The sequence below is a fragment of the Mauremys mutica genome, chromosome 16 (assembly GCF_020497125.1).
Source record: "Mauremys mutica isolate MM-2020 ecotype Southern chromosome 16, ASM2049712v1, whole genome shotgun sequence".
Lineage (NCBI taxonomy): Eukaryota > Metazoa > Chordata > Testudines > Geoemydidae > Mauremys > Mauremys mutica.
The window spans coordinates 18,300,598-18,315,775 of NC_059087.1; the positions used below are offsets into that span (position 1 = coordinate 18,300,598).

The window sequence follows — 15,178 nt, forward strand, 5'->3', positions numbered from 1 at the left end:
GTTTATTGGGATAGCTAGTCCAGCAAACCCTCCTACCGTAGGCACAGCTTATACCAGCAGAAGTGCTTTTGCTGCTGGAGTTTATTTCATTCAGGTAATTGGTATCTGATTACTCCCACCAAACGAGTGCTTTTACCGTATCGCTTATACAAGCTCCCCACATGAAGTAACCTATATGGCAAAAGGACTTTTTTGCAGGTATGAACTGCATCCACTTGACAGAACAAGGAGTAATGGTCTCAAGTTGCAGAGGGGGAGGTTTAGGTTGGATATTAGGAAAAACTTTTTCACTAGTAGGGTGGTGAAGAACTGGAATGGGTTACCTAGGGAGGTAGTGGAATCTCCTTCCTTAGAGGTTTTTAAGGTCAGGCTTGACAAAGCCCTGGCTGGGATGATTTAGTTGGGTTTGGTCCTGCTTTGAGCAGGGGGTTGGACTAGATGACCTCCTGAGGTCCCTTCCAACCCTGAGATTCTATGATTCTATGATTCTGTGAGGGCTTTTGCCAGTATAAAAGTGTCATAATAAAACTACACTCCTAACCAACACTGCTATACTAACAAAAGTTTTTAATGTAGATCAGGCCGAAGAAGCCTTGTCTCCGTATAGAAGGCTTTGTAATCAGACATAATGGGAAGAAAAACAAGAACAAGATGTATGACTATTAGATGTGTTCTTTGGCCAGATCTTAAAGTTTGCCAGAGGGAGGCAGTGACTACTCTTACGCAACAACTTTATTTGCGTAAATGTGTTTGTATTCGCCAAGCAGAAATCCAAAGATGCTCCACTGGCATAAATTCTTAGAAGCATTGCACAGCAGAGCATTGCTTTCCCTAGTGTCAGACACTGTAATATTACTAACGTGACATCTGTATGCAGATATTTCTATCTTTATCATGTCACCACTTGTAATAAAAGCCGACAAGCCCAGCCAGCTGGTGGTTTCCAAGGTAGGGATATAAACAGGATGCCAACAGAGATCCATTTACTTATAAAGGAAGAGAACAGAATTCACTCAACAGCACTGCTATTCGATGACATGCAGCTTAAAGCAAGAGCTCTGTGTAAGGGCCTAGGAAGATCCCTTCCAGATTCCCAGCTAGGAATTCAAAACAACTGAAGATACTGGTCTCAAAGAATGAATCCCAGGTTTTGCACTGGGCCCAGCACATGGCTGGTCAGGACTTGGGGTCAGGAGACAGACATGTTCAGAGATACTCAACTACATTCTGAACTCAGCATTTATTGTGACTGCGGAAAGGTCAATTGTTTCAGCAGGAACATTTGCTTAGAGCTCTCACACTGAGAAACAACAGATCCTTGAAAAGGAAATTATTCTAATGATTCATTTACCTAGTTTATTCCCCTCCCTTGTTTGCATTTACCACAAGAGTGCGTTCTCCTTCCCTACCCCTGCATTGGATGATGCATAAAGGTTTTTGAGAACACAGCCAGTGGGCTGGCTTTGACAGTTACCCTTCACTCAGGAGAAGGAACTGGATGCTGTCCCATTACTTAGTGCTGACAATATGCTCAGTGTGGTACAAAACACACTAGAATTCTGCCCCAAGGAGCTTACTAAATCCTCCTGCCTGATTCCTATGGATAGCTCCGTTGGGTATTTGACACGAGGTGTGTGCCCGAGTTCACAGAAATTGTGTCTTTTTGGCTTTGTTCAATCACAATTTAATTAAACCCTGATGCTGCACAGCTGTTGCCTCTCTGTATATTACCCAGAGATTATCCAGACAATCTTGTAAACATACATTTGCAGGTCTCTGTCAACTGATCATAGAATTGTGGTTATTGCTTAACACACTGGGTAAAATTGATTTAGAGGCCAAGTGAGTCCCCCAGCTTACTTTAGCGACTCTCTTCAAAATGTTAAGTGTTTTGCATTTCAGGCCATTGACAGCAACAGGGGTTGTGACAAATCAGCAGTGTCATCAGATATAACTATTCTGCTTTACAAATGGTATCAGTTTAATTAGATTGGCTTTAGATTCGGATTTTTAAAAAACAATTTGTGTTAGTGGCCAGGAGTGACTGACAATGCTCATTCCGGAAGGGGGCCCGTGCATAGTAAATGGGTGGAGAGGGCACCAGACTGCAAACCAGGAGAGCTGCATTCTGTTTGGCCACCGAGCTGCTGTGTAGCCTCGGACAAGTTATTGTCTCTGTGTGTCAATCAGTGCAGTGAGGATAACAATCCCTCCCCTCCTTTGTAAAGAGCCGTGCAAGAGTAAAGTATTGCTACTGTGTAGGTGTAAGACAATTATCTGCCCCAGGCTGGAAATTTTCTTCTAAGGAAGGGTAAGGGTACCCTCCCTGTTCCTAATGGACATGAGTCTTTGGAATCCTCCCCATATATCTCAGTTTTCACTGTCCCTTTCCGTTCTTATTGCTCATCAGTGGCTGGAGAGGTTCCTTTTCGATGCTGAGAAGCACTGCAGCCCGTGGAAGTAATGCCCGTTGGAGTCAGTGGACACTGGGTCAATGCCTATTGACTTCAGTGGACACTGGGTCAGGTTCTGGTGTTGTTCCCTCCATACACCTGTACCCCACTGACCTGAATAAAGTGTGCCTGGCATCAGGAACAGAACCCTGTCCCCTCGTGGCAGTGCAAATCACTGCCAAAATATTCCTTTTGCTTTGGTTTTCCATCCAGTTTAGTTAATGTGGGAGAGTATCTGTCCCCAGCATTGGAACTGTTAGGAACACCACCCATTGCAGAGGGTCTGTTGCTGAATACATGCATTAAATGGCTTAAGGTATCCCAAAGAAAAACACACACATGTAGAACAGGAAGATGACACGTTATCAGTAGCCCTCAGAGGACTATAGAGTTAGAGATCTAAAGAGCAGATGGTCAATCCCTTTGCCAGGGCAGAATATAGCTCCTCAATCGAGGACTTACCAGATGGTCAGGTGATCTTAGCCAAAGTTTTGGAACATGGTTGAAGTTACCTCAAAGCCTCCTTTTACAGTGAAAATAAGCCCAATTCTCTTAACCTTTGTGACTTCAGCATATCTGCTGAGGGGAAGGGAAGCCAAGCAGCAACTCAGTTGGGAGCAGGATGTGCTCATGGATTCCCCACGATCCAGGGGACTGTCCACTGCATTCCCTGTGGATCCAGTGGCCTCTAGAGCCTTTCTTCAGGCTTTCCTATCCCTTCCCCATAACTAGAAAACTCCCACATGGCCAACCATACAGAATATCCATTGTAAGTATTCCAGCCCCACGGAGTGCCCTGTCACTGGGAAAGATCAAACCCCAGAAGCAGAGCAACACCAGGGAATGGTAACATAGTCCCAGGTGGGTTCAGCTGCATTGGTATTAACCGCATTGGGGCCCTTGTGTAGAAGGTTCTCTGGCTCCAGCAGCTGTTTTCAGCGCTGTGTCAGGTAAATGTGCACAGAGCATGTAGCTGGAAACAGCTGCTGGAGCCAGAGCCCTGTCCACACTAGGGCACCCCATGTAGCTGACACCAGTACTGCCGCCCCAAGCAGTCTAGAAGTGGGGCTTTAGAAGTCAGGACACACTGGGGGACCCAGGAGTGGGGCTGGCTAGTGTGTGGAGTTTTGAAATAAGAAGTTCACTTTTGCCGGCTTTGTTGTGGAATCCATGCCAGAGTTCCTACTGGCCTTTGTAGAAGCTACATGTAAAGGTCACATGAAAGATTGGATTTAAATGGTTACAAACCCGACAGTTTTAAGTTAAGAAGGTACAATGGCAAAGTTCCTCAAAGCGGCCACTCAGAGACTCGTACTTGAGAGACTTGGGAGTGCTCGAACACAGCAGCCTTGTGGCAGCAGAGCTAGAGAGAGAGGCACTATATCATTCCTCCACCCCTTCCTGGGTCTTTAGGAGACCCAGGAGTAGCTCTGGGAGAAGTTTCAAAGCAGAATTCAGCCAGCACAGAAGCATTTCCAGAAGCAACAGAGAAACTAACAACATATCTAAGCACTTGTGGTTCCTGTATTCATTGTAGGGGAAACCATAATAAACACTGAGCAAATAAATGTAATTGCTATGCAAAGCATTTCAGTAAATGACATTTTAAGAGGTCTGGCTTTTGTTAATTTTTAATCCGCAGTTATTAAGTCAGACCCTTGCTGTTATTTAAGTATAGGCTTTGCATTTATCCTCTGCCAACTCTCTGCTGTTACCATCCTTCTCTAATAGAGAGAAGTGCTAATTTGTACAACACCATCCATGTTGTTCACTCAGCAATTGTCCTTGTACATAAACAGAAGACCTGGGCACTGTCTGTGATCACAAATCCAGCCTGTTGAACTGAGTTGCCCTTAAACTCTGGTGTTTCTTACCACACACTCGTAGCTTGCACTGTTACCATAATATCTATATGTCTTATGTACTGTCTATAACTGGATTTTATCAAAGGGCATCTTAAAAATAAACTGTCAGGCAAACCTGGAATATCCTGTAAGCAATGTATTTTAATGTAATAAATGCCATCTCTGGATGCACTGTCTATGAAAATACCAGTGAACTGCTGTCAGAAGCGGGGTGATGAGGGCCAAATTCACTATGGTGGAGTTACAGCAGGGCAGAGTTTGGCCCAAGATGTTTCATTACTACTGTTCCTGCCATTCTGTCACACAGAATCAAAGACATTTGAAGTGGAAGGGACCTGTTAGATTGTCTCCCAGCAGACAACACAGGATTGATCCCTGGAGAGGATCTACTCTTGTTCAGCATTTTGCTCTGCCTCTCTTTCCAGAGGAGCAGCATCTCTAAATTCCATGATTGAAAGAGACAATGAAACCCCTCCACATAAATCCAGCTCCTTAACTAGGATCTCGCCCACTGGCTACAGGAAGGTGAAACTTAACCAGCCTTTTGTTCATATTCTAGGCATAACATTCCAATAGGTCTGCACGCCAACCTGTCCGAGGGCTCTCCTGTCTGCAAGGCACTCAAGAAGAACTCCTCCCTGCTCAACAAAGACGGATTCTTCCACGGAAAGATGGGATTCAGGACGGTTCTAGCAAAAGGTCTCCTGAAAATGTCAGAGGTGGGAGAAAAAGCAGCTGACGCTTTCCATAGACATAACTTTCCCTAGAATCATTTTGCTTTATTGCTCATCCATAGATCACGTGGAAAGCTTCTCCAGGTCAGAGCTCAGGGTGAGCTCCAGGATTAACATGGCCTGTGTTGGAGACTATTGTCTTGTAGTTGGAAGAGGAACCTGGCAGGCAGGCGCTCTGGGTCCTACTCCTAGATCTGCCTTGTGACTATGGGCAAGTCACAGTGCTTCTCTGTGCCTATGTTATAACCGCTTACCTAAGTGGATGGGGTTTTACAGGAATTATTGTTTATAAGGTGTCCTGAGATCATTGCATGGGAAATGCAATAGAAGTGCTTATTAGGATTAATTTGCCTGCTGAGAAACTGTTTGATTCTGATAGTTGTCAGCTTGAATCATCAGAGTATGTTAAACACATTGACTTGGTGGGTTGGTGCAAGAGGTTTTCATCTGTGTTCAAACAGGATTTTGGTAGCAAGTGAGAGACGTTTCGTGGCTTAAATCTAGTCCCCAGTGACTCTTTTAGAACATGAAGCCACCACACAATTTAACACCTCTGGATGTATCTTCAGGAGAGGCCCAGGAGCGTAGTAACAAGTGCTAAGGGGCTTGGGCAGGTCAGGGTAGGAATCACCCACACAAAGGCTGGCGAAAGCCAAGAGCCTTCACTTTCCTGTTGCTTGTGAAGAGCTGCGCATTCAGCCATGGATAACAACATTCAAGAATTAGAGGGGAGCCGTGTTAGTCTGGATCTGTAAAAAGCAACAAAGAGTCTTGTGGCACCTTAGGGCTTGGCTACACTGGTGCTTTACAGCGCTGCAACTTTCTCACTCGGGTGTGAAAGTGCCAGTGTAAACAGTGCCCCAGCGCTGGGAGCGCGGCTGTAAGTTAATTCCCTCAGGGAGGTGGAGGACCTGCAGCGCTGGGAGAGCTCTTTCCCAGCGCTGGGGCGCGACCACACTCGCACTTCAAAGCGCTGCCGTGGGAGCGCTCCTGCGGCAGCACTCTGAAGTTTCGAGTGTAGCCACAGCCTTATAGACTAACAGACGTATTGGAGCATAAGCTTTCGTGGGTGAATACCCACTTCGTGCAGGGGAAATTTCCAGAGGCAGGTATAACAATGCAGGCAAGAATCAAGTCTAGAGATAACGAGGTTAGTTCAATCAGGGAGGATGAGGCCCTCTTCTAAAGACTGCGAATGGCTGGCCAACCACAAAAGCAGCCTCTCCTCCCTTGGTGTTCACACCTCAACATTCAAGGAAAGGCTCCTCAGCGAACCTGGCAGTGGTGTCTAAAGGCCCCGGCCAGGACAGCCCCGTTGCACAGACCTGACTCAGAACGCACAGAGCGATGTTGGGCTGAGATTGGGAAATAGTTCAGCTCTGACATTCACTTTAATGGGAACTGGAAATCCAGCTTCCTGAGGAGGAGGTGAAGCAAAAAAAAACTTCAGGACCAGACTTCAAAGAGAAACTGCTGAGCTTCAGTTCATTTGCAAATTTGACACCATCAGCTCAGGATTAAACAAAGCCTGTGAATGGCTTGCCAACTACAAAAGCAGTTTCTCCTCCCTTGGTGTTCACACCTCAACTGCTAGAAGAGGGCCTCATTCTCCCTGATTGAACTAACCTTGTTATCTCTAGACTGATTCTTGCCTGCATATTTATACCTGCCTTTGGAAACTTCCACTGTCTGATGAAGTGGGGATTCACCCACGAAGTCTATAAGGTGCCACAGGACTCTGTTGCTTTTTACAGATCCAGACTAACCCAGCTACCCCTCTGATACTTAGGTGGTTTTGACAATCTCACTCTCCACGTATAGCCCCACTCGCACAGACGTGCTCTAGGGGCCTGATCCTAGAGAGCTAATGGGAACCGAGGGCCCTTGGCAAATTACAGAGCAGAGTCCAGGGTTGGCTCTGCTGCCAGTTGAGGATGCTCAGCACATCCGAGGAGCAGGCCCTACCTGAGTAATAGTGGACGGTGTGGTGGATGGGGCGGGGTGTCCTCCAGTGAATACTTTGTCCCAGATGTCTCCTATTCTCTGCACTAGTGACAACTCTCTCTTCCTCCCCCACCCCCTTCATTATTTAGGTGAAACAGGAGCTAATGGCACAAGTTGACCTCTTCTGTGAATTGACAGGTCATGTCCCTCATCACATGGACGGACACCAGCATGTTCATGTTCTCCCAGGTAGGGTGGTGGTGATATTCCTCCCAGCCCCCCAGAATTCAGGATAATTCTGCTTTGAGGGAACCCTCCCACTCTCGGTTTGCTGAATGATCCTTTATACAAAGGTATTTGATCAAGACCTATAGCATGAAATGTCCCCATCCAGCATGAGAGGAAATTATCCTTCCTGTGCCTGAATCAGCTGCCATTTAACTTCCCTTTCACTGCCTCTAACACTGTGAGGATCTTCACAGTCCTAGAATGGCAGCTTCCCTTCCAGGGCTGACAGTTCAGTGCAGGGTTTTCCTTTACTAATTCCCTGCCCCGTCACAGTAGGAGTCAAGCAGGGAACAGGCAGCTGCCTGGCCATTCTGAAACTCAGAGCATTACAATGCTGTTGGGGGAGATTTTTTTTTAATATTGTTTTCACCATTTTATAAATACCTGGGTGTTTCTTTCCCCCGTGTTTTATTAGCACCAGACATTTGAGATGATTGTGCTTAAAGGCATCGCGTCAAGAGAAGAAGAGACCCTTTAATCCAGTGGTCCCCAACATTTTTTGTCTGGCGGCGGCAAGCGGCGTCATTCAGAGGCGTCGCTGCCGAATTTCGGTGGCATTTCGGCAGATGCTCGACCGCCGGCCAGGACGCAGGCGCCATGGCGTCCGTGGGCACTGCGTTGGGGACCCCTGCTTTAATCCTTTGGGGGAAGGGGGGAATATACAGAAATACGAATGGCAGTTGGATGACTGACTACATTTTGTGCCTTTGAACATCTTCCCTTCTTCCCCCGGATGTCTGTGCTGGGCTCTCCTTTAATGGCAAGGCTCTGTGCTATGCAGGAGATCTGGCTAGCTGATCGTAAGGGTCCCTTCTGGCCTTAAATGCTCTGAATCGTTCTGACTATCTGCCCAAACCAGCAGTTATTTTGCTGCCATTCACTGCAGCTTTATGATCTCAGCAGCACATTTCTTATAATTGAAGTAGCAGGAATTGCACACAATACATTAGAGCTCATATGTTTCTCCCTCTTCGCTGGGCACAGAGGAGAGGTTTGTGGGTGGGAGGAAGGGAGCTATGCTATACCGTCCTGTGCCCCTTCCTATCATATACATGCAGGGCAGAGGTCTGTGTTCAAAGAGGCTGGTGGTCAGTCCAGTCAGAGAGGAGCTGGGAAGACATTTTATGCTGCATGTTTCCCAGACACGTCTGGATCATAGATGCTGAAAACACCCAGGGAAGTTAAAGCTTCTGAGTGGAGGGTGGAAATTTCCCTGGCTTCCCTTTCTCCAGAACAACTCAAATGCTGCCTGTTAATACTTAATTATAACAACAAAGGGCAATAAATATTAGATTTAATTATAATAGGAAGAACTGATCAGATTACGCTCCCAAGAGGACCGGGCCTGGTGAGAGAAGTTATTGTATTGATCACACTGTCCTAGGGGGATTTTGTGCAGCAATGGGAAGTGCCAAACCTTCTGAGGTGCTAACACCAGAGCTTCGCCTACAAATACCCAGGAGTATATCATGCTCTTTTGAAGGTTTCAGCCAAGCTGTTTATCCACCATGGCTGTGGTGCCAGCTTCAGGGAGCAATAAATGGAGTACAGCTGCTGACAAGACTGGAGAGGTTTCCATTTCTGCCAGTCTCCCATGACAACAGTAATTGATCAGCTGAGCCTCACTCAGAGATGTACATTGGGAGAGCTGACAGTGGGCCACAGAGCTGCTATTTCCAGGGTGAGGAATTTGGTGCTGCAGCTTCAGAGCAATTCAGGCCCCACTCTTCCAGCAAGTCTCCTGGGAATCACAGGGCCTGACTGGAGTCACCTTTCACCCGTCAGCAGAGATTCAGATAGAGAGTGAGCCTTGTTGTAGGCCAATCAGTTCATTGCAGCAATGGAAAACTTCACTGGAGGCTGGTGATTTTAAAGCACCGAGGTGAAATTGACACATAAAGGTGCAATCAGAGCCAGCTTGCATCAGCAGGGTCACGAAGTACGTGTCACAATAGCTCAGGATGTCTCCCTCCTGAAGAGCCTCCACTGCAAACTCCCACATTAGCAGATCATATTAAAGCTGATGATATTTTCAAGGACAAACAGCCCCTAATGCCAGTAATGCTTTGTATTTCCATCCGGAGATCTCAGTGTGCTTTACAAAGGTGGGAGAGCATCTTTATTCCCATTTTACAGCCAGTGGCACTGGAACCCTTTTAATAGTGGGGAAGCTGAAAGCCAGTCCCTTACCCCTGTCCATGCCTCCCTCTCCCCGGCAGCTGGGACCGGGAGCAGTGCCGTGTCTCCGGGAGTGGGGGACCCAGACAGGGCTAAAAGGCTGGGGGCAGGCACGGGACCAGGAGCAGAGCCCCGGGCACAGGGCCTGCACCTGGCACCCCATGTGCGGGGCCAGTAGCAGAGCTCTGGCTGCAGAGTAATGTTACCAGGTGCTGATGGGATTCTTTGGACACTGTGCATTGTGGGTTGGAGGGAGGTAAAGGGAGAGGGTCTTGGGATGCCTCACAGATGAGCCTTTCAGGGGGAGAAAGGCCAGGTGGGATTATATTTTTCAATTGCAAGGAAAAGGGGAGCTTATTTCCTAGTTATCTAATTTCTAGCTAAATTCTCTCTGGCTTTTCTTGTAGAGGTTAGACATGTGTTTGCACAGGTGTTAGAGGAGTATGGGATCAAGTATACACGTGTGCCAATAGAACCAGGCCTTCACAGCTGTGCGTGGATAGAGCCACCTCTAATGGACTTTTATCTGGGAGTAGAAAAAGATTCCCTTGACACAGTAGATGTGTTTACAAGACATGGAATAAGGTAAGACAGACACACCCATCGCATATATACATTAAAGAATTCAGATCTTACCAGTTCTTGATGTTCTTCATCTTCCCACGCAGACCATTACAGAAACAGAGAGCAGGCATCCTCCGACCTCAAAGGGGCAGTTTCTGTAGTGTTTTGTGTCTCCTTTGGACTCAAAGGCCCAGATACAAGCACTAGGTTACTTACAGGAAACACCATCTTGAATCAGGCAATTGGCCTACAACTGCTGCTGATTTATAGCCTCCCACAGCACCACAGGGTGGTAGACATGTGGCACTGCAGCCTCCCACTGAGACATGAGGGAAAATGTAAATACCAACTTCGATTTGCAGTGTTGTAGCCATGTCAGTGCCAGGATATTAGAGAGACAAAGTGGGTGAGGTAATTCTTTGATTGGACCAGCCTTCTGCTGGTGAGAGAAACAAGCTTTTGCTTCAGCACCTGCAAAAGAGCTCTGTGTGGCTTAAAAGCTTGTGTCACTACCAGAGGGTGATCCAATAAAAGATATTACCTCACCCACCTTCTCTCTCTAACTTCTGTTTGTTCATGTGTATTTTAGTTCCACTTCTCCATCTAGTCTCCTGCTGGCCAAAGGCGGCAAACTGTGATAAAACAAACAGTCACAGAGAGATGGAGGGAGACAAAACTGCTGAAGCCAAAAGGAAGCAGAGCCAGAGACCCATGAAACTGATCTCCAGCATCTGTGCAGGCTGTTCAAACCAGAGTTCTTAAAGTGCTCTGGCCATGACTCTGTATAATTGGTATGACCCTATGTTTATTGGGTAATAATGGGGCTATGTCAGATTTCATCAGTTTACAATTAAAAAGACTGAGTTGCTGTCAGTCCTGCAAACTCAGCCTGAAATCTGAAAGCCACGTTGGGGTCTTGCCTGCTTATGCACCATTAGCAGTAACACAGATTAAAGCAGCCACTCACACGACATTCTGGTGCTTCTGGGAGCAGCGTGGGCCCACCCGTGCTGGCATGATCTCATATACCCAGTGCATGAGGTCACGCCACACAGAGGAGGCTCCATCTTTAAGAGCTTGCTGCCCTGCCCCCCTCGGCATGATCTTGTACATATGGTGCATTCAAGGTCATGCCACACAGAGGTGCCATTTTTAAGAGCTGGACGGGGCAGAGCAGCGTTCTCCCAGCCAATTCCACATCCAGTACCAGACGGGACAAACCTTTCAAAAAGAGGCCCGTCCAGTTTAACACCAGACAAGTGGCCTTCCTAGGCCAAGCTCTGTCCTGAGTTATACCTGGGAACTTTATTGTGTTCTAATTCTGCACTCTCTTACCCCTGTCGAACCCATTTGGGATTGCACAGGTGAAACAGCAGGAGTCTGGCCCTGCAGCTGGAACATAGCCAGGCATTCTGTGGCTAATGCGTAAGAATGCACAGCCTCTGGCTCCCTCCCTGTGGGGATTGTTGGCTCTTCAGTACTAACTGTAGTAAACGCCTGTAATTTTGTCCCTAAAGCAAGCAAGCAAGCATGTCTCTGCTATACACCGGGGGCAGATCTGCTAGCAAGCGTTCCCATTTTAGAGTCAGATTTACACAAAATGAAGCTATTAGAGGTAACTATAACCTGAAAGTGTGATTTCTTCATTTTTAAAAAATGAAACTTTCAATAATAACACATTATTTTAATACACAGTAGTAAACAGTATCCTGCACGGTCACCACCAAAGTGGGTCTACAGCCAGAGCCATCTCATGACCTATTTAAACATTCTCCAACCAAAGGCGTGGGCCATGGGTTGACTTCATTGGGGCTCTGGGGGAGCAGGGGCCTCCCACACCGCACAGCCTGCAGAAATGGTGGCAAATGACGGTGCTTCGTGGTGGGGTCTGTTAATGAAAGGAGGAGTTATCCTGGTCAGTGTAGTTGTATTTGGTTTTATTTTGTATTTAAATATTTACACTAACAGAAGATCATTTGAAATTAACTTTTTTTTTTTAAAGTCTAACACTCCAGCTACATTTCATGCCTTTTGTACATATTAATTTTTGTATCCTCCCCCCAACAGGTGGGCTGACATTTATATAGGTTTGAGTACCATGGGCAAAAACATGTCTGTCAGCAACATTCAGAGCGCCATTGATACTGCCGTGGCAGCTTTTGCTACCAAGGAAAACTCTTTGATGACTCAATTTTCACCTCAACCTCAGCAAAGCAGAACAGTCACAATTGAACTGATGGTACATCCAGGGTACCCCACTATTCCACCTGTTGGAGGCTGTGGAGAAGGACCAGATGATTTTTCACAGTCATGGGAACGCTTGCATGAACTCCAAACATTAATGAATCCAGAGTTGCAAAGCTATTACAAAACAAGGAACATTCAGCTTTGTGCATTTAAAGATCTTTAATCAAGAGAAGATAAATCTAGCTTGTACCAGGGTGGGGGAATCTGTAGCTGACAGTATACCTCATAACACAGAAAGGAACTGTGAATGGACTGGGAGCAGCCTATAAACTAATTAGAAATACCTAGACTCTCCAATGCACCTAGCAGCAATATCCCAGCCTGTATCTCTCTCATTGTCATCAGATTTGTAAGACACCTCAGCTGATTTGAAAGTGATGGATTTCCTTTGTGTACCATATTCACAGTCCACCCCAAAATTTAACTTGAAAGCCAGGGCCCAACTGTCAGACTAACAATTCCTGCAGATGCTGCAATAGCAGATAGCACATCCAACCATGGCTGACAATCATGCATCAACTTTTTGAAATATTTTTTGTGTGGTGGCAGGGAATAGTTGCAAAAAGATACACAGCCTAGAAAGTAAGACTCACCTGGCCAAGGGAGGCTGATCGCTGTAAGCCTAGTAACTTTGAGCATTCCCTTAAGAAATTACTATATTTTCCTTTCATTTTTTCACTTGAGCTGTTGCATCTTTACTCATGCCTACAGAAAAGGAATGGTCATTGCAGACATTTTTTTCTTCAAAAGTAATCAACTTATGATATTAGCCTTCTGATGCCTTCAATCATACTCCATGCAAGTAGCTGGATGCAGAGTTACTGTTCTATTTAAGTAGACTCTAGCCATTATGCAGTCAAAAGAAACTTTTAATGACAGCACTTCCAGACAGGCTTTTTAGATGATTTTACAAGAACAGCAATCGTTGCCCCATTAGCTATTTCATGATGACTGTTATCTGTCAATACACCACACACTGTCCTTTCATGAGCTACGTGCTGTGATGGCCGCTTACTGTAAACGTAAAGATGTTCTAACGTCTAGAGGGAGCAATGACAATGAGAAGGGAAAAATAACAGAACAAAAATTCTGATTATCATCAAAGCTTTCTAATTTCTACAGTTCCACTACAGGTCAGTTTTCATTCCTCTGATACTTTCTGAAAAATCCTCCTTGATGTATGAGATTTTTCTGAGCTTCATGTCTCCCAAAGCATATTTTAATGTGTCAGTGTTGTTCAGCCATCTTGGCTATATAAAGAGATGGAAAAATGCACTTTATCCAAGCCTGACCAGTAGTTTCCCCCCGTTACATAACTCAAACCTCATTTTAGCACACGGCCTTTATTTTTTATAAAGTCTTAACTGTTTGATGCATAACCTGCAGAAAAATCAAAGTCTACAAGAGCCCAGTCATACCAGGGCTATGTGCACAGAGGGCATGATTTTTTCCATGACTAACAGGACTTATTTGGCCTCCGGTTCCTAGCCAACTGGGAACTTCCTTTGTGTAAGGGAAAAAAACAAACAAAACTAACATTAATGAAATATTCAGATTGCTATATCAAGAACCTTTCAGGCAATTCCATAAACTTAGTTTATGCCACAGTATTAATTCCAGATTTACAGTCTCTATTGTAATAGGTACATGGTGTACAATGTTGCTGAGGCAAAATTACAAAAGAAACCAATTTTTGGAAGTGCTTGATATGTCAAACAACTGTACATGACCCCCAGTCTTTACATTTAGTGGTAAAGTTTCCAGGTTACTGATTGTGATAAAGTATAATAAAAGAACAAGGGATGTAAGAGTTGCACTCAACCATGAAAGAATGAGATTGTAAAAGTGGTTAGAAGTGAGTGCCACCTAGTGTTTGATGAGCTGTTGTTCATGTACAGTAATATGCCTGGAGGCACTGGGTTACCTAATACTGTATCTCAGATTTTTACACATTACCTAATTTTTAACCTTGATTTATTCTCGAGTACTTACTATGAATTTGTTTTGATCACACAATCATCAGAACATCCCTTCTCTTTTCATGTATTGTACCGGTTGTACTCATTTTCTGCTTCCTTCACACTAACCGAACACTGTGAAATCAGCATGAGAGTGGCCTTAACCCATTCAGTTCTGTACTGTGAATATTAGACAATTTCGTAAATGTCCATATTTCTAAATAAATAGGACAAAAACAGGATTTTACCATTCAAATGAATTGAAAGCACTTTAAAGTGGAAGTGTGAGTAAAGAACTCCTCATTTTAAGTACATGGACTTTTTACATAAAAATAGTTCAGCTAATAGGGAAATGATATAGTGTTCTGAGATATGAAGTTTGCAATAAGAACATTCAACAAGCCAACAATAAGCTTTCCCTGTATACAGATATTTTCAAAGTCCAGTCTGTCTAAAAATAAACCATGCCACAAAGCCTTTGAGAGCATTTTTATTACAGGTAGCAGAAGGGAATTGCAGAAAGCCTAGACCAATACTCTTGGGTGTATAGTTTCACCAGTATGCTGGAGTTTTGGGTCTTAAACTGCATGTTTAGAATGGAGCATGGCTTAGGGAACCAGATAGAACAGCTTGAATTCCTGAGTTAACACAGGACTGGCTTAGTACTTTTCATTGGTCTACTCCCACTTTAGCCATACAGTACACACACTTATTTGGTCTGTATCTTTTGCAAAGAGAGTCACCTATAAGTTAAAGCTACTACTTGTGTTTCACATCTTGTGGTTTGGGTACTGGACTATAAAGAAAGCAAGAAGAGAATTGAGATTAATATTTTCTTCCACCTGATCCCTAGACATAAAATTAGATAATAGGCATGACCTTGCTATAGGCTGATGTGAATTTGAACTGCAGTTCCTGGAATTATCCAACCTCTTCAGTTCCCTTGC

General features: G+C 45.0%; 1 protein-coding gene across 4 annotated transcripts in view; it reads left to right on the forward strand.

The window, feature by feature from the left end:
- The window catches only part of YDJC (YdjC chitooligosaccharide deacetylase homolog), a 66,148-nt gene extending 51,600 nt beyond the window's left edge, over positions 1-14,548 (forward strand). For 3 of the 4 annotated variants that reach the window (XM_044990507.1, XM_044990509.1, XM_044990508.1), the window contains exons 3-6: positions 4,878-5,037; positions 7,146-7,245; positions 9,870-10,047; positions 12,094-14,548. In XM_044990507.1, coding sequence (XP_044846442.1) covers positions 4,878-5,037; positions 7,146-7,245; positions 9,870-10,047; positions 12,094-12,436 — 781 coding nt within the window. In that variant the 3' untranslated portion in view covers positions 12,437-14,548. Of the gene's footprint in view, positions 1-4,877; positions 5,038-7,145; positions 7,246-8,767; positions 9,390-9,869; positions 10,048-12,093 lie in introns of those variants that run through there. The other variant, XR_006573964.1, reaches the window with a different exon arrangement.
- Positions 14,549-15,178: the final 630 nt, after the last annotated feature.